Source organism: Barbus barbus, assembly GCF_936440315.1.
Source record: "Barbus barbus genome assembly, chromosome: 7".
Classification (NCBI taxonomy): Eukaryota; Metazoa; Chordata; class Actinopteri; order Cypriniformes; family Cyprinidae; genus Barbus; species Barbus barbus.
In genome coordinates, this window is record NC_136735.1 from 13,842,375 (window position 1) to 13,864,162 (window position 21,788).

Here is a 21,788-nt window from a genome sequence, read left to right on the forward strand (position 1 = left end):
ACTATTGTAATTCTACAATCACACGCGAATTCTATTGACTTTATGAACACAACGAGCAATCAGAGGCATTCTGATCGGTCATCGCTGAAACCTCAGAGTTTTGTTCAGTGCGCAGCTGTGCGCATGTTTAATGAATTAATGACTTTTCATGGTGTACGATTGAAAGTCTGGGATGAGTAAAATCCCTACATAAAAATTTATTTTAAAGCTGAAAAAAAATTTGAAAAAAAAAAAAAAAGATAAGTCCAATAAATGATGATCGAAAATAAATAATGGCATGGTTCCGATTTTATTGTGATTTTCACGTAATAAAAAGCTGAATTCTTATATATACATATATATATATATAAAGTGCAGTACGGCGACACTTTTATTTTCCCCTCAACAGTCTAGTTTTATTTGACTACTGTCTTTCTACAGAAAAACGTGTTTTTTCTGTATGTTGAACGAACCAAACTATAATGACAGCAACGCCTAAAATCGGACTGCGATTCTCTTTGCAAATATTCTGTGAGAGCCTCTACGCAAAATTCTTCAATTTAAACTACATCTGGACCGCCGCTGGTTATTTGTGTTTCGCAAAACATCTTTTGTAGGTCAGTGGAAACAGGCACATATACAGCCGCAGCACAGTGTGTCGCTGCTGAGCTCGTCTGCGGCTCGATCTCGACTTAAAGGAGACGCAACAAAGAGCGACAGCAGAGAGACTTGCTAACAGCGTGGCTTACTATAGCTTTAAGAACTTAAAATAGGGTCTGGGTCTTTAAAATGGATTTTGCACAGTTATTATAAAGATGATAGACTAAGTTTTCTATTTATACGACTTACATTTTTGCACTAGATTTGCAAAGAGAAGTAAATGCGTCCATTGAAATATGTTTGACAATCGGATGAGGGCCGTTAGCAACCCAACATTTTTCATATTTTATGCCTCCTGTTTATTTCAAGCTATGTTTCATTTTGTTGAGCATTTTTGAGGCGTCCTGAAGTACGAGAAAACAACCTTAGCGGCGATGGAGCCGCAGCTGTCGAACAACAAAGAGGAGGCGGAGAATGAGGCGGCCCTGGAGAAATCCGCGGGGCAGAGTACCGCATCCACCCCGTGCAGGGCATTCAGAGGACGGGGCGACGGGTGTCTGAAGACCGAAGGGACTTGCCCACCCGAGACTAACGGAGCTGCGACGAGCGAGGCGGGATCCGGGCGGGTTTTACGGGACAGGTCAACGCGAGCGATTCCCGTGTGGAGGCAGAGCGATATCGGGGAGGACCGGGGTGAAGTGACACGCGACGCTGCGGCGAATCGCCGGAGGAAAGCGAAATGCCCGCGGCGCAGGAAGAGCGCAGCAGCCGCTCAGGGTTCATCGGATGCGGCCAGACAGTTCAGCGTCGACTGCGTCCTGCCGGATGAGTACGTGCGCCTTTTCAACCTCTAATATACATGACATGTTTTAGAGCACAATAACAAGGCCTTGCTTGTGCAGGTCCTAATAATAAGGCATGGCATTTCTGTGCTACTTTCACACATTTAGACGTGATGCTGACAGACTTTACATTTGCACTAGAGAAAGCAGATGTGTTTCTAAGAGAGTAGTTGGGCAGAATGAATCATGCACTCTTTGATACTGGAAGGATGATCTGAAAGATGAGACATGATAAATAAATCGGCCTGTTTCTCCGTCTTGTGACAGGTTTGAAGAAAACAAGGATGCGCTGGTTAATCGAGGTACTTTAAATGACATTTATTTTGTTAAAGGAGGCTGTATATGGCCGGCCGTTTTATTAGTTTTCTGTAAATTCTATTTTAAAAACTCAGTGTTCCAAAAGTGACTTCATTATACACTAGTGCGTATTCTAATAGTTACATTTGAATTATGAATAATAAATTGAATTCTTATTGTTAACAAAGAACGCTTTTTGCCATTCAATTCTGTGAAGCTTTGTGACTCAAGTATAGTATAGATATCAAGAATTTACTTTCGACTAGTTTGTGTTACAGTTTGGCTAGTAACTATTAAGTTCTAGTGCTCTATTTCTTTGTATCTAATGACTTTCCCCCAAGAGTAACCATCTATTTTCGCTTTACAGTTAGTTAATTATTTGGTATACTAGTGCCTGTATTATTATAAACATTGACTAGTGAGAATAGCTGCTGTATAGTTCAAATTAAACGTGTTACTGCTAGTTATAATTGGGACACATACCACTAGTAGTAATAGTAAATAGGTACTAGTGTGTATTTAATTAGCACTTGTAAAACTGGAATGGAGACCAGCAACCATAGGAATACAAACTAGTAAGTAGTGAATAGTTATCTGTGTGTAACATTAGTTAACATTAATCACTCTCAGTTAATATAAATTTAAATATTTACCAATTCGGTACATTATTAAAATCAAAGGTTTTATCTGTTAATATTATTTAATGGACATGAGTTAATACGAATTAATAATGAACAGTTGGACTTTTGTTAAGTAATGTTAACAAAGTAGCAAATGTGTTAAGGAACCTTATTGTAAAGAATTACTGAAAATTTAAGTCACGTATTGCCATAGAATTCTTTGGCAAAAATCGCAATATGTAACCAGTAAGAGTTAGTTATTATTGGGATGTTGACTATTAGCAAAGAAATTCTAGTATAATGAATATGTACTAGTGGCAAATTGAATAGATGCACTCACTTTTGGAATAAGTACTAGTATCTAACATACTAGTAATAAAGAGTACAAAAACCTATAAAGAGATACTAGTTAGTTTTAAGGAATAAATGCTTTTTTTTTAAGCAGTTTGCCTTAGGATGTGATCTGTTTCTGCTTCATGTGACTGTGTTCTCTTCCAGCGGCCCGCGGCAGACGGGTGCAGGTGCGTTCAGGGGCCCGCACCTGCCGGGGCTCGCCTAGGACTGTGTTTAAAATTGAGCCAGAAATGGACATTGACTATGGTACGCTGCTGAGCTTTTAATGTAGTAGACTGAACAGGTCCACTACAAATACTTGATCAAATACATTACACACCACAAAACGTATATATAAATAACTATAATGGTTGCACATTTTGCTTGCAGTGGAGGCCAATAAAGCGGGCAAAAAGACAGGAACAAGGTGATTGCACATTTATCATGAGAACACATGGACACTTTCTCATGAAAGACCCCATGAAATCAAAGTTAGAGTTTTGTGGTTTTATATGCATTTAATATGCATAGCGTTTCTATTCCATGAAAAAACATAACCAAAACTATCTTTCATAACCAAATGTATTAAAATTTCTGTCCTCCATTTAGCAAAAGCTGGTAGTGAATCTTCATTTCCACTGTGACGTCAACTTAAGGCTATTGGCTGTTTGTTAAAAAAAAGACATAAAACCAGTTTCAGCAGTGGAAAGAAACCCGTGCTCGTCAAGCCATTTCGTGGGGTCTTTGAAGACACTGATGGCTGCTAGTGTTTTGGAGTTGCTCTAACAAGCCCTATGTTTGTTAACTGACATATTTTAGTGTGGAGAAAAAGGAAGAGGAGGGCATGGATGATGAAGATGTTGTAGAAGAGGAAGAGTGTCCATTTGAGGATGATCCAAAAGATGAAAGCTTCCTACCCTATTCACATAGGTAATGATGTACTTTGTGTATATGTGACCCTGGACCACAAAAGCAGTCTTAAGTCGCTGGGGTATATATGTAGCAATAGCCAAAAATACATTGTTTGGGTCAAAATTATCCATTTTTCTTTTATGCCAAAAATCATTAGAATATTAAGAAAAGATCATGTTCCATGAAGATATTTAGTAAATTTCCTACTGTAAATATATTAAAACATAATTTTTGATTAGAATATGCATTGCTAAGGACTTCATTTGGACCACTTTAAAGGCGATTTTCTCAGTATTTTGATTTTTTTTGCACCCTCAGATTCCAGATTTTCAAATAGTTGTGTCTCAGCCAAATATTGTCCGATCCTAAGCTTATTTATTCAGCTTTCAGTTGATGTATAAATCTCAATTTCGAAAAATTTACACTTAAGACTGGTTTTGTGGTCCAGGGTCACATACATACTGATTGACGTCATTTGGAATTGACACTAATATAGTTTTAGAGCCTTGAACATTGTTAAAACCTCTCAGAAACGGTTATTGTTTCATTTCATATATGACAGACATCTGATGTTGTGTTATAGGATGATTACAGTAATCAGTCAATGATAAAGTGAAAGTTATGAATTATTCGGACTTGTCAGGATTTCCAGTATCACGGAAAACCTGTAAATATCAAGGAATTATAAAATTGTGATTTCCAGGCCAAGAAAATAAATATCAAAAAAGGTCACGATAAAGACAATTTCTATATAAAAAAACATCTGTTTTTCTAGTCATGGTCATCGAAAACACATTTATATCTGTGAAAAAATGGCCAGTTCTTTGTTGATTATGTATGCCTTTTGTTAAGGTTTGAAGAAAACTTCTGTAATTATTGTATGGAAATACTGAGAGTGTTGGGTGGTGTTCTAAATATACATGCTGTAAGTGTCAAGCATAATGTAGCATGTACAATGATACTGCCTAGAGTGTCTTGATGAATAATCTAACCATGTACAGTTATTGCATTGCATACATGTATGTTTTCTATAAGAAAATTAAAATAGTCCTTAAAAAATATGGAAAACTTCTTTATTTCAGTCATGTATTAGATTATGTATGCTGATTATGGCTTGTTGCCAATGTTTCTTTTGTTCAACAGTGATGAAGAGGACATCGTCAGCAGTGATGAAGATGTCCCTTTTAGAGATGACGAGAATGACGAGAGCTATGATCCTAAGTATGAGAAGTGTGTTTTTCTGTGTGTCTTCTGGATGTCTCGTCTCCTACGCCCCTCTACATTTCTGTTGCATTTCTGTGCAGGGAAATTCCTAAGTTGAGGCGCAGACCCCCTACTAGACTGACAGAGAAGAAAGACAAGGCTGCAACGCAAGAGACTGCAACAGAGCAAGAGACAGAGATAAAAACTGAGGGAGGGGAGAGCACAGATGTGCAGACCGCTGCTGAAGTTGAGGAGGGTGCCGAGCCACCCAGGAAGTGAGTCAGTGATGTTGTTTTGTATGTTTGTGATGGAAACACAACTTGACAACCCTGCAACAAAATGTTTACTTGTTAGGTTTACAGTCTTCCTCACACGTTCTCACTTAAACACTCACTTAGTGAATGATAAACAAATATTAATCATCAGACTTTCTTGTTTTTTGTCTTAGAAGAGGGCGAAGAAGGAAAGATGATAAAAGTCCTCGCCTTCCTAAAAGAAGGTAACAAAGCATCTCACATTGAATGTTGAAAACAATTGGCAAGAATATTGATATATATACATGTTGTTGTAGTATCTGTTGGCTGGAAAGTGTTAACTTTTGTAAATCTAACTTAATTTTGTAATTTTACTTTTTTGTAAATGTAAGTCTGAATTCTTGGGATCATTTTTAAAAAACTCACATAAATGTATAGTAGGTCATGGGACAATTCTTTGAAATTTCTATAGTCTGTATTAATTTTGATAAATATTTTTAGTTTTGGACAAAAAAAATGCTGTTTAGTGCCAAAAACATTTTAATCATCACAAACCAATGAAAAATTCATGGAAAATTAAAATTCATTGTTCAAGAAGTGTTGCATTCCTGATAATGGCTATAATTATAACAGTGTATTAATGGTATGTGAGATATTTAATACTTATTCAAGTTTTGTACAATCAAATGTCGTTGTTCTTTTTACAGATGTGTTTAAATAATTTTTTTGTAATAAGTGACAGCATGCCACATTTTAATTTGTAACCGGAAGAGATATATGTGTGTGTATATGTACGTATGTGTGTATGTGTATGTATATACATGTATACACACACACAGTGCTGCTCAAAAGTTTGGGATTAGTAAGATTTAAAAAAAAATTTAAGGGAGTCTCTTCTGCTCATCAAGGCTGTATTTATTCGATCAAAAATACAGAAAAAACAGTAATATCGTTAAATCTTATTTCAATTTCTAATATTGGTTTCCTGTTTTAATATACTTTAAAATAGAATATATTTCTGTGACGCAGTGCTGAATTTTCAGCATCATTACTCCAGAAATCATTCTAATATGCTGATTTATTATGAGTAACTTGTGCTGCTTCATATTGTTTTTTGGAATTATGTGATACTTGTTGAATTTGTGATTCTTTGATGAATACAAAGTTAAAAAGAGCAGCATTTGTTCAAAATATAAATCTTTTCTAACAATATGTCTTTACTATGACTTTTTATTCATTTATCACATCCCTCCTGAATAAAAGTATTAATTTCTTTATAAAGAAAGAGAAAATGTACTGACCTCAAACTTTTGAATAGCATTGTATATTGTAACACAAAATAATTTTTTTAAATAAATGCTGTTCTTTTAAACATTTTATTAATCCAAGAATCCTAAAAAATTATCACAGGTCCCAAAAAAATATGAAGCAGCACAACGGTTTCCAACATTGATTATAAATCAGCATATTAGAATGATTTCTGAAGGATCATGTGACATTGAAGACTGGAGTAATGATGCTGAAAATTCAGTTTTGATCACAGAAATAAATAATATTTTAAAGTATATTAAAATAGAAAACTGTTCGTTTAAATTGCAATAATATTTCACAAAATAAGTTTTTTTTTTTTTTTTTTTTTTTCTGTATTTTTGATCAAATAGATACAGCCTTATGAGCAGAAGATACTTCTTTAAAAAACATAAAAAAATCTTACTGATTCCAGACTTCTGAGCTATTTTAACTGGTGATCATTTGTTTTTGTACTCAGGAAAAAGCCGCCGGTGCAGTATGTGCGTTGTGAAATGGAAGGATGTGGGACAGTGCTGGCCCATCCACGTTACTTACAGGTACAAACCTAAACTAGTGTTTCCCTCACTGACTGACACCTGACACACAGTTTAGACCTGAAGCCTTTCTGTTGTCTTTCTCTCCTGCAGCATCACATTAAATACCAACACCTGATGAAGAAGAAGTATGTCTGCCCTCATCCCTCATGCGGACGACTCTTTCGGCTGCAGAAGCAACTACTGCGGCATGCCAAGCACCACACCGGTAAGATAAACACATCCCGTGCAAAGCTTGAAGTAGTTATTGTGAAGTGTCTTTAGTTGGGTGGCTTTTTTAAAGTACAATCTGTTTCAGATCAGAGAGACTATATCTGTGAGTTCTGTGCTCGCGCTTTCAAGAGCTCTCACAACCTGGCTGTGCATCGAATGATACACACCGGAGAGAAACCACTGCAGTAAGTCAATTCTCTGCTGCTTACACACTACTGCATACATACTTTTACTTATCCAACTGGGAAGACAGTTACACACAATAATGGCGCTTTTCAACTGCATGGCACGGCTCAGTTCGGCTCGGGTTGCGTTTCCACTGCAGTTTAGTACCGCTCTAGAGTGGGCAGGATTATTCATGTGTCGTTATAGTTGCACCGCCTCTATTACCGTGACTCCATAAAAACGTTTTAATTCCGTGTCGCTCCTTCAAGCTCTCGCTGGATCCGCTCCTCGGCTATACTTCCTCAACAGACAACGAAACAATTTTTTGGTTGTGAAAAAAAAGTGCGCTCATTCAAAACAGTTGCATTCGATGCTTTGCTGGCTGTGCTGATTTAAATCTAGCAGGTCTGTTGTGTCTCATGCCGAAAGTTTAATGATGCAGGCATTGACGATTCTCTCCAGCCAATCAGTGATCAGCAGAGTTTATACATCAGGTTTTGGTAACTGTATGGCTCGCTTGGAACCTCGGCCGAGGTGGTACAAAAAAAGGAACCAGGTACTGTTCCCAGTGGAAAACCCCCCAAAAGTGTGCCGTACTGAACCATACCGTGCTGTACCATGCAGTGGAAAAGTGCCATAAGACGAGTATACAGCTGCTTGATCATTTTTGTTAACCTGATTTCCTGTTAGTGTTTGTTTTTGTATCTTCTGAAGGGTTTAATTTTGTGATAATGACCAGCTGGCTGTTAATTATCCTGCTTATTACATGGCTGCTTAACAAATAAAACATTATATTAAACATCGATTTGGGTTAAAAGCCACATAATTTCACCATATTCACAGTATTTGGCAAAATAAAATCTTGATGGTTTAACTTTTAAAAATGACAAAATTAAGACATGAATATTAGTACTGTCATTTGAATATATAAAATCATTATTTTTCTTAAGTACTTTTTTTTTAACAATAAAATAGTATAATACTAAACAGTATTACTATGGTAATGTTTAATTTTTATTTAAAGCTGCAGTCCATAACTTTTTTGGGGTTAAATCTGAAATCAATATTTGAGCAAGTACATAATCAGCCAGTGTTCAAAACTATCGCCTTACTTTATTCCGATTTACAACTGTTAGCTTATAATAATGTTTTCTAATTTTGAGTGGAAATTCGAGCATGCTGCTGCGTCATTACGTCACGTCTGTAAACAAATAAGTTTTCCGGCTAGTAGGCTATCGCATGTGAGGATCCTGCAGGTGGCACATCGTTTATAGTCTTTTCTCACAGCAGCTAGAATAATTAAATGTATCATTTTGATGGCGGATTGTGTGTTTATGAAACACATGTGAATGAAATTAAATTATATTCCAGTTTTAAATGTGCTTCTGATTACAGATAGCCTGGGATTACAAAATATTTGTACAACCAGCTCGCAGGGAACGTAGTTTGCTTTTTGGGTTAAAAGAATTTCTTAACATAAAATTCAAATGGTATGACAATTAGATATTACAGTGTACAGAAATTGAAGTCTACATGCTAATACACACTATACTCATTGTCACGCAATGCTGATGTTGTTAACATTAATAATTTAAGATTAAAGTATAACAATAATAATAATTTGCACGGTTTGATGTGATAACCGATCGTTAGATTTAATTTGCAGTGGTAGCGTGATTTATTGTAATGTTTTTTTCCTCAGATGCAATATACAGGGAAAATTCTTATTTGGGTCATATATTCCAAGATGTTGGCTAGAATCTGTGATTGCGAAGTACAGTAAACATCCACACCGGTGCGGTGACTGACCGCCACACATACTCTATTACTCCTCAAAACATTAGATACATCTGCGCTGGAGCCATGCCGACTCATAACCCCACGCATAGAAGATAATTCCGCACAGAGCTGCAATTCCAGGTTTTCAAACAGAGATGGCGACAAAGTATGCATGCAAAATTTACGGACTGCAGGTTTAATAATAAAATGATTTTATAGTTATATTGATAGATAGTCACTGTGCTTTGGGTCAAATTGTCCAGCCCCACAAAAAAAAGCAAAGCAAACCTTTTAAAAGCTCTTTTAAAGCACTTTTAAAAAATTGCATTTAAACACAATCACAATTATCATAAAATCAAAATTAGCTTTTATCCCCAAATCATGCAGTCATAGAATGCATGCATAATTAGTAGAATAGTTAATATTTTATCATTTTTTTCCGCAAGCACATTTTATAAATTCCAAACAATTTCAGTCTTAATAACTGATATTGATTTTGTTTAAAATCATTTATAATTTAGCTGTTAAACCAAGTATTAAACCACCAGGAACCCCAGTGCCACTTATTATGAATAATAAGTTGAAGTCTCATGAAATACATGAAAGCTTATTTATTTATTTATTAATTTTTAAACATTTTATGCACAACTGATTATAGGTGTTTTTCGCTTCCAGTCTTCATTAAAAAATATATGTAATTTATAAGTGATTACATACAAAATTAAGTCATTATTAAGATTGATATGATTATTTGAAATTGGTAAAATGTGGAGCAAAACATAGCGGCCAGTTCAGGCCAACAAATCCAGCATGTTCTGATGTAGAGAAGGAAGGATGTTGAAGGTGAAGTTATCTTTATTTGTCACCCTTCTACATGCCTTGAAGTGAAATATATAAATATTGTATATAATTGCTTTAACTTTTGGTTGTTTTGTGTAACTGTCAGAACCAGGGAGACTGTTTTAGTTGTCATGTTACATTTTTAATACTTTTAACACAAAACATGACACACTTCCCATTTGACATTATATAATAGTCAAATAAGATGTAAGTTCTCCACTGTAGTAATTTCCCGAATCTATTAAAAAAAAAAAATTACAGTAAATTTCAAGCATCTCATTCCCTTTCTAGGTGTGAAATCTGTGGTTTCACTTGTCGTCAGAAGGCCTCCCTTAACTGGCACATGAAGAAGCACGATGCAGATGCCACGTACCAGTTCTCCTGCAGCATCTGCGGCAAGAAGTTTGAAAAGAAGGACAGTGTGGTGGCTCACAAAGCCAAGAGCCACCCCGAGGTTCTCATTGCCGAGGCCCTGGCTGCCAATGCCGGAACTCTAATCACCACTCCTACCGGAGTTACCTCGCTGCTGGAGACCTCCACGGGCTCCATGCAGACAGAGCAAGTGGTCCCTGAGGCCCAGGGGAGCTCTGCCATACCAGCGGGTCAGGTGGGTCCAGTGATGGTTGTGGATCAGGATCACCCGCTACACACCATGCAGGTACCGGTGACCCTGGCCTTGTCCTCGACAGAGGAAAACAGCGTTCCTTCACAGCAGACCTCCGCTCACTCTCTGCAGATGCCACTACAGTTCGTCTCGCCGCAGCAACACCAAATCCAGCAGCTACCCATTCAGCCCTCCACGACCAGCGTCACTCAGCAGCCCGCTTTGGTACAACAGCTGCCCGTTCAGTCCTACAGCCCTCAATCCCAGATTGTCCACATGGCCTTCAGAGCTCTTCCTCAGCAGCAGCTCCCACTGGTTTCTGTTGCACAGCAGCTGCCTCTTCAAACCACCCAGCCACATCAAAACCAGACCCTCTCTAGGCCCCCAAGCCACAACCCGGCTCCCAATACTCCCTTTCTCTCCCAAACCCTGCCCGAGGTGTCCGCCGACTCCCGGAGCGTTTTGGGATTCAGGAGCGTCCCTGCTTCCTCATCTACATCTCCCCAGTCTTCCACTACTCCTTCAGAGACGAGACAAGTGGTCTGGGAGGGAGACGGGACTAATGAGAATGGAAGTGGGGGTGGGGTTTGGGAGGTGGGCGGAGAGGGGGAGGATCCAAACATGACGGACAGTTCAGACGGCCAAATACAGCGTGTTCTGCTGTAGTGAAGGAAGAATGTTGAAGGTGTAACATGGAAGATAGTGAGATGACTGTTATTTGTTGCGCTCCTACATGCCCTGAAGTTAAATATATAGAGTCATAAATATATTATGTAATCACATTAACTTTTGGTAGCTTTGTAGAAATGTCTGTACCAGGGAGACTGTGTTTTGAGTTATCATTGTTCATTTTGTATATAAACCGTTATAGTCCCCTCCAACAACCACATCTGTTTGGTGTGTGTGTGTGTGTGTATATGCGAGTGTGTTGTTTTGTGGCTGTAGAGGCTTCCACAGACCTAAATTCACTTAATCTTTGTGAGTAAAGCCACGTGTAAGCAAACTTGTGCCATCATGTGGCTTGAATAGGTACTGTAGAAATTAGGGATGCACCCATATTACAGATAAGCTGATCATTTTCATGTTATGGTCAATATTAAAATTCCATTCTATTTTGTCTAAATACATTTAAAATAAAACACTAAAAACAAATCAGCTGTTTTAAATGTTATAAGTGACTTTATGCATCACTACAAAAATATTCATTTTGTAATTTGCCTACAATAATTATTAAATTATTAGTGTTTTTAAACTTGTAACCGAGCATTTGATGATGCAAAAGTAATATAAATGCAAAAAAGGCAGAAAATATAATGGCTGATAAACACTACTGTTCAAAAGTTTGGTGTAGTATTTTTAAAGTTTTGTTTTGTTTTTAAACTGCAATTAACACTAATATTGTTAAAAACTGGTTCAATTAAAACTATTTTTTAATACATTTTAAAATGAATTCCTGTGATGGCAAAGCTAAATTTTCAGCGGCCATTCCTCTTCAGTGTAACATTATCCTTTAGAAATAATTTAATATGGTGATTTGGTGCTCAAGAAACATCATAAATGTTGAAAACACTTGTGCTGCGGAAACTGGGATACTTTTTCATGATTCTTTGAATATAAAGTTTAAAATAACAGCACTTACTTTAAATATACTTTTTATAAATACTAATTTAATGCATCCTTGCTTAATGAATGTGCTCTTTTATTTCAAACAAATGTAACCGCCTCCAAACTTCTGAACATTAGTGTATATCAAATTGAAACTTATAGCTACCAATTTCAGGAAAAGAAATCTCTTAATATCACCGGTAACAGATACAACACCAATATATATACTACAACCTTAGGTGAAATGAACCATAATAGCAAAAAAGGACATTTAAATTTGAAAATACATTGACCATACATATTTTGAGAGTCATCAAAAACACAATATGTATACATGCATTTCTTTCAAAACCTTAAAATTAGACTAATGTAGGATTAAAAAGGGGGGCTTATGGAAGCCAAATAAGACCCAGATAAATGCCATTTTAATACATTTGTTAGAAGAATTTTCACAAGTCTCCTCTACTAGTATTGACCACATCGCATTTGTCTACAAAACAAAAACCTCTGGAGAAAATCTGTAACATATTTTACAGACTAATTATCACAATCTAATCAGTAGCATATTAATTCAATAAATATAACGCAGCATCATGGGTGTTTTTCACATAAAAGTAAGTTGTTACCCAAATTATGTCATACAGAAAGTTTAGAATTTTTATGGTTGTGAGAGTCTGGCATACTGCTTGAGTGCACGTTTTGGTGGAATGAGAGAATCATTCACCCCCACTCTTCTCTTCTTTTGCTGTTCATTGTCTTTCTCCTCTGTCTCTGCGTCTTCCTCACAAGAAGCCAGCGGACCATCATTGTGTGAAACTGTAACATTGTCTGTTGGTCCACTGTCAGAGGTGACCACACGGTTACTCTGCAGATCGCTGTCATGTGCGAACTTGCAGCGGCTTCCAAAGCGGCAGCGGCCGTCCTTCCTGTAGGCTACACAAATGCGCTTACCGTCAATCTGGGTGGGGCGAGCTTGTAAAGTAAGAGGTACATGTTTCTGTAGAGCATTCAGTCTCTCCTCAGCCAACTCTTTGAATGGATTAGCAAACACACTGCTGCCTGGAAGTGCTCCACCCGAGCTGAATCCTCCCAGAGGTGGAGGAGGGAGCTTGTGAGTGTGAGGACGGACGGAGACCAGTGGCAAGGGCTCGGAAAAGGAGCGGTCAGCAGTGGGCGGCTCCTCTTGATCCTCATTCTCTGGACCAGATTCAGACTCACTGGAAAGCGATTCTGACTCCAACAGGAAATTACGGCTTTTCGTCTTCTCTACAGTGCATTCTGTGTTTTTGAAGGACCTAAGCAGAAATAAAGATGTTTATCTAAAAAGTGATACTTGATCATTCTCAGCTCATTAAAGGAATAACTGACCTTTTTCATCATGTAATCATTTATTCATGAAAGTAAATGGTGACCACTGCTGTCAAAATTTTTCTAACTTTTGGTACATTCTTTCTTAGTTTACACAAACACCCTTGTGAAAAAGAAGCACAGTTCCTTAAATAATACACTTTATAAGAATGTACTCAAGCGTGAACTGAATGTAATGTTTTGTACACTTAACTGTAATTAAATAAAAAGGTCACACTTTAGAATAGGTAACACTTATTAACTATTAACTACAACTTTTCCCTCAATAAATTCTTAATTTGCTGCTTATTAATAGTTAGTAAGGTAGTTGTTAAGTTTAGGTATCGGATAGGATTAGGGATGTAGAATAAGGCATAAATATGTGCTTAATTAGCACCAATACATAGCTAATATTCTAGTAATATGCATGCTAATAATAGATGTAACCGTAAAATAAAGTGTTACCAATAACAATATATTATAGTTTAAATCTATATTAAATGCAATTAGTTGAACTTAAGAGTGCTTTTTTGAACCACTAAAGTAGAACTTAAGAACATCTTTATATGTACTTTCATAATTACTTCTATTCTTCTTTGAAATATGTTTATATATATACTTACAAGCATATATTCTAAACTAAAATATGCTTTAATTATTTCTATTGAAATTTGTATGTCTTGTATTTAAATATATTTGTATTTACACATTTGTAATTATTTAACAACTTTAAATGTAATATCAATTAATACACGACAGTTAAAATTAGAATCAAGCATTTACATGCGCTTTAGTATGTGAACACATCAAAATAATCTGTAAAGCACAACAACAACAAATTAAACAAAATAATTTAAAATGTAAGTTCAAGTGAAACTGTCAATTTGACATTATTAAAGTGCACTTTTAAGAAGCAGTCATGAAAGTGACTTTTTAATTTTATTTTCACATTATCTGCTAGTTAAACTATATACTTTTAAACCACAAAATGAGTTATAGTAGTACAATTAGTTCTTTAACACATATGTTATGCTAATGCTAAAATAAGATTTGAATGTACAGAATTAAATAAATAATGACAGAAATTTTATTTTGGATGAGCTAGCCTTTTAAGATTTAAGATTACGACCGTGGAGGCTTCTCTTCACACTTGGCTTTCTCAAATTAAAAACTGTTTGAAAACGGATATTATAAATAATGCATTTGTTTATTTAATTATGAGTCACTTACTCCTTCGTATTGTCTTCATCCTCTGACTCGGATGAAAACCCGTATCCCACAAGCGAATTCATATCGACTCATAGACAAGTTATTGAGGACTGTGATCAAATTCTTTGAAAAACTTGTCAGTAGGATTGGAGAGCTTGTCATTGAATCGTTTGTTTATCCGGAAGTCAGGTTTTCTTCTTGCTCCCCAAACAGATTTTCGTGGAAATGAATGTGCCACCGCGAGGCGTGGAATGGTATTGAGACAATGGTATCAACCATTATTTAAGTATTAAAGTGCCATTTTTAAGATAGCTAATATTAGTCTCCTAAAACAGGTTTACATGCACCCAAGTTAAAAAAAAAAAAGTTAAATTTTCTCAAAACATAGCTTTAATTTTAACTCATTTCTAAATGATTCCTAACGAATCGCGAGTCGACTCTCTTTTTTTTTTTATATAAACAATAATTTTATATATAGTGCACTGTCGGTTTCACAACTTTGCAGAACGTTTATGTTCACATACAGCTACATGACACACTGCATGAAAGGTCATATTCCAAAAGGCATAATAGGGGCACTAAATCGTTTTTGTTCATTAAAATAAACTGATAATTAAAATATAATTGAAATATTAGATCAAATACTTAAACATAAAATGCTAAAATAATGATGAAATTATATATATATATATATATATATATATATATATTTTTTTTTTTTTTTTTTTTTTTTTTTTTGATGAAACTAGATGAAAAAAACTAATTTAGGCTACTAAAACTAAATGGGAAATAAAAACAAAAAAATATATAAAAATGACAAAAGCACATAACAAAATAAAGTAAAATGTAAATTAAACTTTAATTACAATTAATAAAAAAAACTCATATATTCAAAGTATTAATAAAACAATGCAATAAATATTATATAAATAATACTAAAATAATATTGAAGTCTTTTAAAACAAGACCTAATACACATGCATCGTTTACAGTGTTGGGCACTGATGAAACATGACTTTTTTTGTCCCCACTATTGAACAACTTTTTTAACAAGTGTTATGATGGATGGCGATTCGGCACTGGATTTTATTTTTAATGTTTAAGATGAGTGTTCATTGCAGCCGTTATCAGTAGCGGAAGGAATATGGCAACAGTGTATATCTTCTCTCATGCACAGTCTGCAAACAGAGTCACGTTCTGATCTATCACTTTTCCACAGCTTCAAGTGAAACCACAAAATGCAAAGAAATGTTTCACATCACTTGAAATACATCCACTGACAATAAGAAGGCACATTTAAATGAAATATATCACATTTAGGCAGGGATTACATCAAGTCAAGTCAAGTCACTATTATTTGTATAGCGCTTTTAACAATGCAAATTGTGTCAAAGCAGCTTTACATCATTTATAAAAAAGCTGCTTTGTTTTTTACATGTTACACAAATATTCTACTACTGATTTCCAGACCAATGATACATCAAAGACCATGATTCATCAAGATAACATGACATTATCATTTGTGCATAACCTAATTACAGGAATAATTAATATAATGTAAGCATTACAACTTGTAAAAGGAGGGTTATAGAACTATAGAACTCACTTTAAAAGTAAATTTGATTTCCACAATAAAATTCATGCACAAAATTTAAAATGTTCATGTTTTCTATATTGTTACTCTCTGATCAACATCACTTTTGACACTTGTATTCCTTAGCATTTCCACTTCTGGTAGACAAATATGGGCCTAGTATATCACAGTTTGAGACACAATAAATGTCTTGAATAAAAGTAACAGGTTACAACATTTTCTGGCCTCCCTATTGTAAAAAGGGAAGGTGTGGGCACTGATAAGCTTAGAAAAATAAAAAAGTGGAATACCACCCTTTTATACCACCCTTCCTTGTTATTTCACATAGACATCAATTCCTTATGTGATTAGCTAATAAAAGGACTGCCGACCACAGAATTTGCCAGAAAGCACAGCAGATTTTTGCAGAATTCAAATGGCCATCTACAAAATGAACTTACAAATTTTGGCTAATTGAATGATGTTTTCTGCAGCTTATTAGCAGCTGCTTATTTCTGTATTCAAATCTAAAGTTATTAAGGAATTTCTTGACATGCATTAAATAATTTAAGCAACTTGCCACAACATGCATAAAATTAAAGTAATTGATTTGCTTTATAAATCAGCTTTTACAAAAAACATATCATCCTAATCATTCTAGATTCATGATTCTTCGTATGATTTGTTTAATTTGGAAATGTAATATATGACATATATTACACTAAAGCCTATCAAGAGTAATATTGGCATAGGCCTACCTATAAAACCATATTCTCTGGGTAGATGAAAATATACATTTATGACTATTTAAAATTAAATAGTAAAATTTGTGTATGTTCATATGTTAATAGTATATATATGATGCTTTTTTATATTGTATTATATGTAGCAATATATCAATAATATATATATATATATATATATATATATTATTTAAATGCGACTTTATTAACAAGTAGGCTACACAAAAAAAATCTTATTTATGTTTTTGTTATACATACTTAAATACATGTCTATCTTTTATATTTACTTATAAAATAACAACATGTATTTTGGGATGGATACATGTATGATATAGCCTATCCATGTATTACTCATACCTATTTATATGGGCTAGATATAATCCTATATGTTAGCTAATAACTGTTCCAATTTCTAATAGGTGTTATATGTTTTTACTTCATATGACAATATATTTCATATATGGAAATGTAATATACATATATTTGCTTATGGGAAGATCTGCCTTAATCTCAAACTTGTAGCCTACTCTGCTTCTGCCCCAAATAGCATCCTTCTATCTAGAACAGATGAAAACTTTAAATAAAATGAGCTATTATCACTGCAAGACGTAATTTACAGTAAAAAAAAAATAATAATCTTAATTTCCTTCCAGGCTTTAAAAACAAACGACTCTATTGGGTGCTTTTTTTTTTCTTTATATTTTCCAGTTTGCATTGGTATTAAGCGGTGAACTCTGAGCCAATGAAATCCCGTCTTGACTTTCCAGCCCCTCAAACGCACCAAGTTCCCATAAAGAGGCGGAGTCACGGCTAATTCAGAGCTACATTAAAACCGGAGAACAGCGTTTTGGAAATCGTGCAATAAGTGATGAGAGATATTTTGGCGAAAGTGAAACCACCACTACTGGGAATGAGCGACTGAGGGACAGAGGATCATCACCATTTAACATCTACTACGGCAGTATATGGGGGGGATTTATTGATTTATTATTTATTTAGCTGATTTTTTGCTGCTGTTGATTCAAACGTTATTTTTGAGTATAAATGGCTGGCAGAAGTGCAAACGGCCGTCATGGGTTGCGGGGCCACGCAGGGAGAACCGCAGCTTTAGCCCGGCTGCTTCATAAGGAATGCATCCAACTCCTGGAGTTATACGTAAGTCTCAAAATAGAGCTTATTTATACAGAAGTAATCTAATTATTGTATTTAACCGTTGTGCCTTTCCTAATTATGGTCTGGATGGTGTGCGACGCAAACTGAAGTCATCGGCATCGTGACATTTAGGTGAAGGAATGTCTGGGGGAAGCAGCAGATTAATTGTGTTAGAAGTGACAGCGTGGTCTGAGCGGCTGCGGGGTATCAGACTTGTCAGTGCGCGCAGCGAATGGAAAGTGCTGCTAGACTAAAGCGTGATTGTTCCAGTAAAAAAAAAAACACACATTTTTGGATACCTGCCAGGTTGTTCAGGTCCACCACCTTCTCTCTTGTTGTCCCTGAATGTTGAAACAATTCTGAGTCTCGGCTTGTTTCGGTAGGAAAGTAGCCTGGAACTTGGGAGCGGTTTGGACTGTAGGGATTCTTTGAACTTTAGAAATAGGTGAGCAACATTTGATTCCTATTCAGCCTAAGAACAGCACGAGCTGATCTGCTGAAGGCATCAGAGGGTGCTACATTATTAATTAATGACTTAATAAAATGCCAACAACATGCTTCTATGAGCATCAGGTTAAAGCTGAGAGAAAAGCTCAGGCTGAAGGTGAGAGGGAATATATTGGAGTTTTAAATAGATAAAAACGGGCTTAAACTATAAATTGTGATCATTATTTCTCTCTCTCTCTCTGTGCGTGTGTGTGTGTGTATTAAGTTGTAGATTGTTTATTGTTTGTTGTATGTCTAGCCTAACCCAGTCATCTCCTCAAAGTTTCCTAGTTTACCCAAGTTCGCCCTCAGACATCCGCTGCTCAGTACTGTGCAATAATGTTATTCTGTATTGTCCCTGTTAAATAAACAATAATTAAATAAATACAATGTTCAGGTGACCTTTGGAAATTGTGTGTCGGCTGTACAAGTTAGTATGGCTCTATATTTTATTATTTTTTAATTGCTACTTCTATTCACTGTCATATGTTCACCACATGTTTGTTTATTAATTTCGTCATCTGGTATTTTCTGCTCATTACATTCAACGTTTCTTGTAACCTCCGCTCATTCCCTTTGTCTCACGGTTTAGAGAAACAGTGAATCACTGCCGTCCTCGCCTGTCGACGGAGGTTATTTAGTGTCCATTCCTCCACTGGTTCCTCAGCTGTCAGGTGCAGACAAACTATCTATCCTGCATGCTGCGCTCAAGGAGTGTCTGCGACTTCTGGAAGATGTCATTACCCGGGAGGACGCAGAATTTTCCGACGAAGACAGCGAGTACAAGAGAAAACGGAAAACTGTGAGGGATCGTCTGGGGCACCTGTTGGCAAGCACAGAGCAGCTGCTAGACGTTGGCCAAAAAATTGAAACTAAAGTTAAAGAGGTGCTGAAGCGATGTTTAGCCAGCCATTTAAATATAATTCTGCTCTGTTTTCTCTGTTCTGATAAAAACATCTCATTTCATTAACAATCTGTCTGTGCTTGTGTGAAAGGAGCTGGATGGTCAAGTGGCCAGTGGGAGTTTCGGTCTGAAGATGTGGATTGTACGAGTGCTGCAGGACCTCGTGCACTGGACTGGCCAAACATCTGACACCCTCCGCTCTATGCCAGCAGAGATGGAGAAAGCACCAAAGACAATGTCCCGAAGCACAAGAAGAGGTGCCGGGAAAATAAGGAAGTGAGAAAAAATGTGATGTATGTGATGAAAAAAGAGAATGAAATGGTGGAGAGGAAGAGGTCAGTATGATAAGAATGAAGAGAAGGAATTTCATTACACCATGGAGAATGTAGAGTCAGAGGATCCGGATGCAGTCACTAGAATTCAGCATTCCAGCATGGGGGAAGCAGGAGGAGAGGGTTTGAACGAAGATATTATTTTATGAAAGTTATTTTAATATATTTCTTTGTCATTAAAATTAGATTTTAGACAGTAGCAATGAATGTAAATGTACTGTATGATTTTATTACCTTTTGAGATGGTTGACCTTTAGATTGTTGAGTCATAGCAGACACTGCTTCTTTTTTTTTTTAAATTGACCATGATGATCAAAGTAATATTAATATATTATACTTTTGTTTGCATATCAAAATTACTGTATGCATTTGTTTGTATCTACAAGGGATGGTTCACACAAAAATGAACATTCTGTCATCATTTACACACCAACATGTCATTCTGAATCTGTATTATTAAACCTGCACTATCCTTTGCGGAATGCAAAAGAAAATAAAAAAATAGTTGGTAGCACTGTACAATAAGATTTAATTTGTTAACATTAGTTAACTGAACTTCCACAGCATTTATTAATCCTAGCTAATCTTGATTTCAACATACAAAAGCATGTTTTTAATTAAAAGTTGTACCTGTTAACATTACTTAACTGTTAACAAACTTGAACAATGAACAATTGTTATTTTTTATTACTTAACATTAAAAGTTAATTAAAAATATTGCTCATTGTTAGTTTACATGAGTTTATGCATTAACTAATAGTAACAAATAAGACTTTACAGTAAAGTGTTACCAAAATATCTCTTTTTTTGGACCTCTACGTTCTTCTAAATATATTCTTCTTTGTACTGATTTGAAAGGACATGAGTAAATGATGAAGGAATATAAATGTTTGGTGGACTATCCCTTGAAGCTTCTCCTCAAAATGATAATCTACTGTTTCAAATATCTAGAACAATCTACTGTACAGTGATGCATAACTTTAAAAGGCTGCTTCTTCACATTTATTTTTCAAATGCTTGTCGTTCCTGTTACATATGCAGTGGGCAGTTATTAAGTGTACCATCTGTTGACGTTTGTTTGGATTAATTCCCCCATCCACACTCATGAAACACTCATGCCCTCTGCTGGCTATATAAAGTTCTGCTTTTTATTCCAGGTCAACTAGTCAGATGTGACTCTGAGAGAAAAGGGTCCAGACAAGGCCTTTTTCATGATGATTGAAGTCACTGTGCCTTTACACTGATTTGAGCATGTTTAGTATTTACTCAAAATCCATATTTTAGAAAGCTTGGGTCTGACTTTGATTTAGGTGATGTACTGTATAGAGGTACTCTGGTGGAAGAGCTTTAATGATTCAGCACCTGGTTACTGTATGAAGAGACTGGAATTGGTGAAGAAAGAAAAACACTACCATATAATAATTTATTATTAATATATGTATTTTAACCTTGCACTGCAATAAATGGTAATATCTGAGCTGTCATTCAAACAGGTTTCTGTCAATAACTTATAGTTTCATTACTCTTTTTGTATGTGTGTGTATATGTGTGGACAGCTGTGATAAAGGAAAAGCAGGATGTGTGTTTGGAAGAGAGGGGGTGGAGTGTATGTTTGTGATCTCTGTGTGTGTGTGTGTGTGTGTGTGTGTGTGTGTGTATTGGAAAAGAGGCAGGATGCCTGTGAAAGGGGGAGGGGTGTGTATGTGTGTGTTGTTGTATGTGTCTGTTTGTCTGAGTATGTGCATGTGCAAGTGAGTTACAGAGTGAGAGAGAATAGAGAGAATGTGAATTTGTGTATGTGATGTGTGCGCACGAGGCAGGATGTGTGTGTGTGTGTGTGTGTGAGAGAGAGAGAATGTAAGGGGGAGGGGTGTGTTACAGAGAGCGAGTGTGTGTGTGTGTGTGTGTGTGTGTGTGTGTGAGGCGAGAAAGGGGAATGTGTGTGTGCGCTT

General features: G+C 35.9%; 3 protein-coding genes across 5 annotated transcripts; 2 read left to right on the forward strand and 1 right to left on the reverse strand.

The window, feature by feature from the left end:
• The first annotated feature begins 631 nt into the window (after positions 1-631).
• LOC306872382 (uncharacterized protein) lies at positions 632-11,927 on the forward strand. Of its 3 annotated transcripts, XM_079420905.1 has the most exons (12): positions 632-1,408; positions 1,689-1,723; positions 2,837-2,938; positions 3,062-3,098; positions 3,491-3,601; positions 4,727-4,804; positions 4,888-5,061; positions 5,235-5,285; positions 6,809-6,887; positions 6,978-7,092; positions 7,183-7,282; positions 10,173-11,927. In XM_079420905.1, the coding sequence occupies exons 1-12, from the start codon at positions 1,014-1,016 to the stop codon at positions 11,149-11,151; spliced, it is 2,256 nt and encodes a 751-aa protein (XP_079277031.1). In that variant the 5' UTR covers positions 632-1,013; the 3' UTR covers positions 11,152-11,927. The 3 variants fall into 3 exon arrangements, with proteins under 3 accessions (XP_079277031.1, XP_079277033.1, XP_079277032.1); XM_079420906.1 differs by lacking the exons at positions 1,689-1,723; positions 2,837-2,938; positions 3,062-3,098 and having other exon boundaries at positions 674-1,408; positions 10,173-11,655; XM_079420907.1 differs by lacking the exons at positions 1,689-1,723; positions 2,837-2,938; positions 3,062-3,098; positions 3,491-3,601 and having other exon boundaries at positions 669-1,408; positions 10,173-11,615.
• LOC306872384 (uncharacterized protein) lies at positions 11,649-14,833 on the reverse strand. Its single transcript, XM_079420909.1, has 2 exons — positions 14,668-14,833; positions 11,649-13,385 (listed from the first exon to the last, which is right to left on the reverse strand). Exons 1-2 carry the CDS (start codon positions 14,727-14,729, stop codon positions 12,749-12,751), a joined length of 699 nt encoding a protein of 232 aa, XP_079277035.1. The 5' UTR covers positions 14,730-14,833; the 3' UTR covers positions 11,649-12,748.
• A 2,941-nt stretch (positions 14,834-17,774) lies between these two features.
• LOC306872251 (uncharacterized protein) lies at positions 17,775-21,323 on the forward strand. The gene is made up of 3 exons (XM_079420743.1): positions 17,775-18,117; positions 19,193-19,486; positions 19,596-21,323. Exons 1-3 carry the CDS (start codon positions 18,007-18,009, stop codon positions 19,782-19,784), a joined length of 594 nt encoding a protein of 197 aa, XP_079276869.1. The 5' UTR covers positions 17,775-18,006; the 3' UTR covers positions 19,785-21,323.
• The last annotated feature ends 465 nt before the right edge of the window (positions 21,324-21,788 follow it).

Excerpts from the sequence above, each read along its gene's own strand:
- LOC306872382 (XM_079420905.1), top strand. The coding sequence starts at position 1,014 with ATGGAGCCGCAGCTGTCGAACAACAAAGAGGAGGCGGAGAATGAGGCG. Across the intron at positions 1,724-2,836 it reads GGATGCGCTGGTTAATCGAG|CGGCCCGCGGCAGACGGGTG; the intron begins GTACTTTAAATG and ends GTTCTCTTCCAG. Across the intron at positions 3,602-4,726 it reads TTCCTACCCTATTCACATAG|TGATGAAGAGGACATCGTCA; the intron begins GTAATGATGTAC and ends TTTGTTCAACAG.
- LOC306872384 (XM_079420909.1), bottom strand. The coding sequence starts at position 14,729 with ATGAATTCGCTTGTGGGATACGGGTTTTCATCCGAGTCAGAGGATGAA. Across the intron at positions 13,386-14,667 it reads GATGAAGACAATACGAAGGA|GTCCTTCAAAAACACAGAAT; the intron begins GTAAGTGACTCA and ends ATTTCTGCTTAG.
- LOC306872251 (XM_079420743.1), top strand. The coding sequence starts at position 18,007 with ATGGCTGGCAGAAGTGCAAACGGCCGTCATGGGTTGCGGGGCCACGCA. Across the intron at positions 18,118-19,192 it reads TCCAACTCCTGGAGTTATAC|AGAAACAGTGAATCACTGCC; the intron begins GTAAGTCTCAAA and ends CTCACGGTTTAG. Across the intron at positions 19,487-19,595 it reads TTGAAACTAAAGTTAAAGAG|GAGCTGGATGGTCAAGTGGC; the intron begins GTGCTGAAGCGA and ends CTTGTGTGAAAG.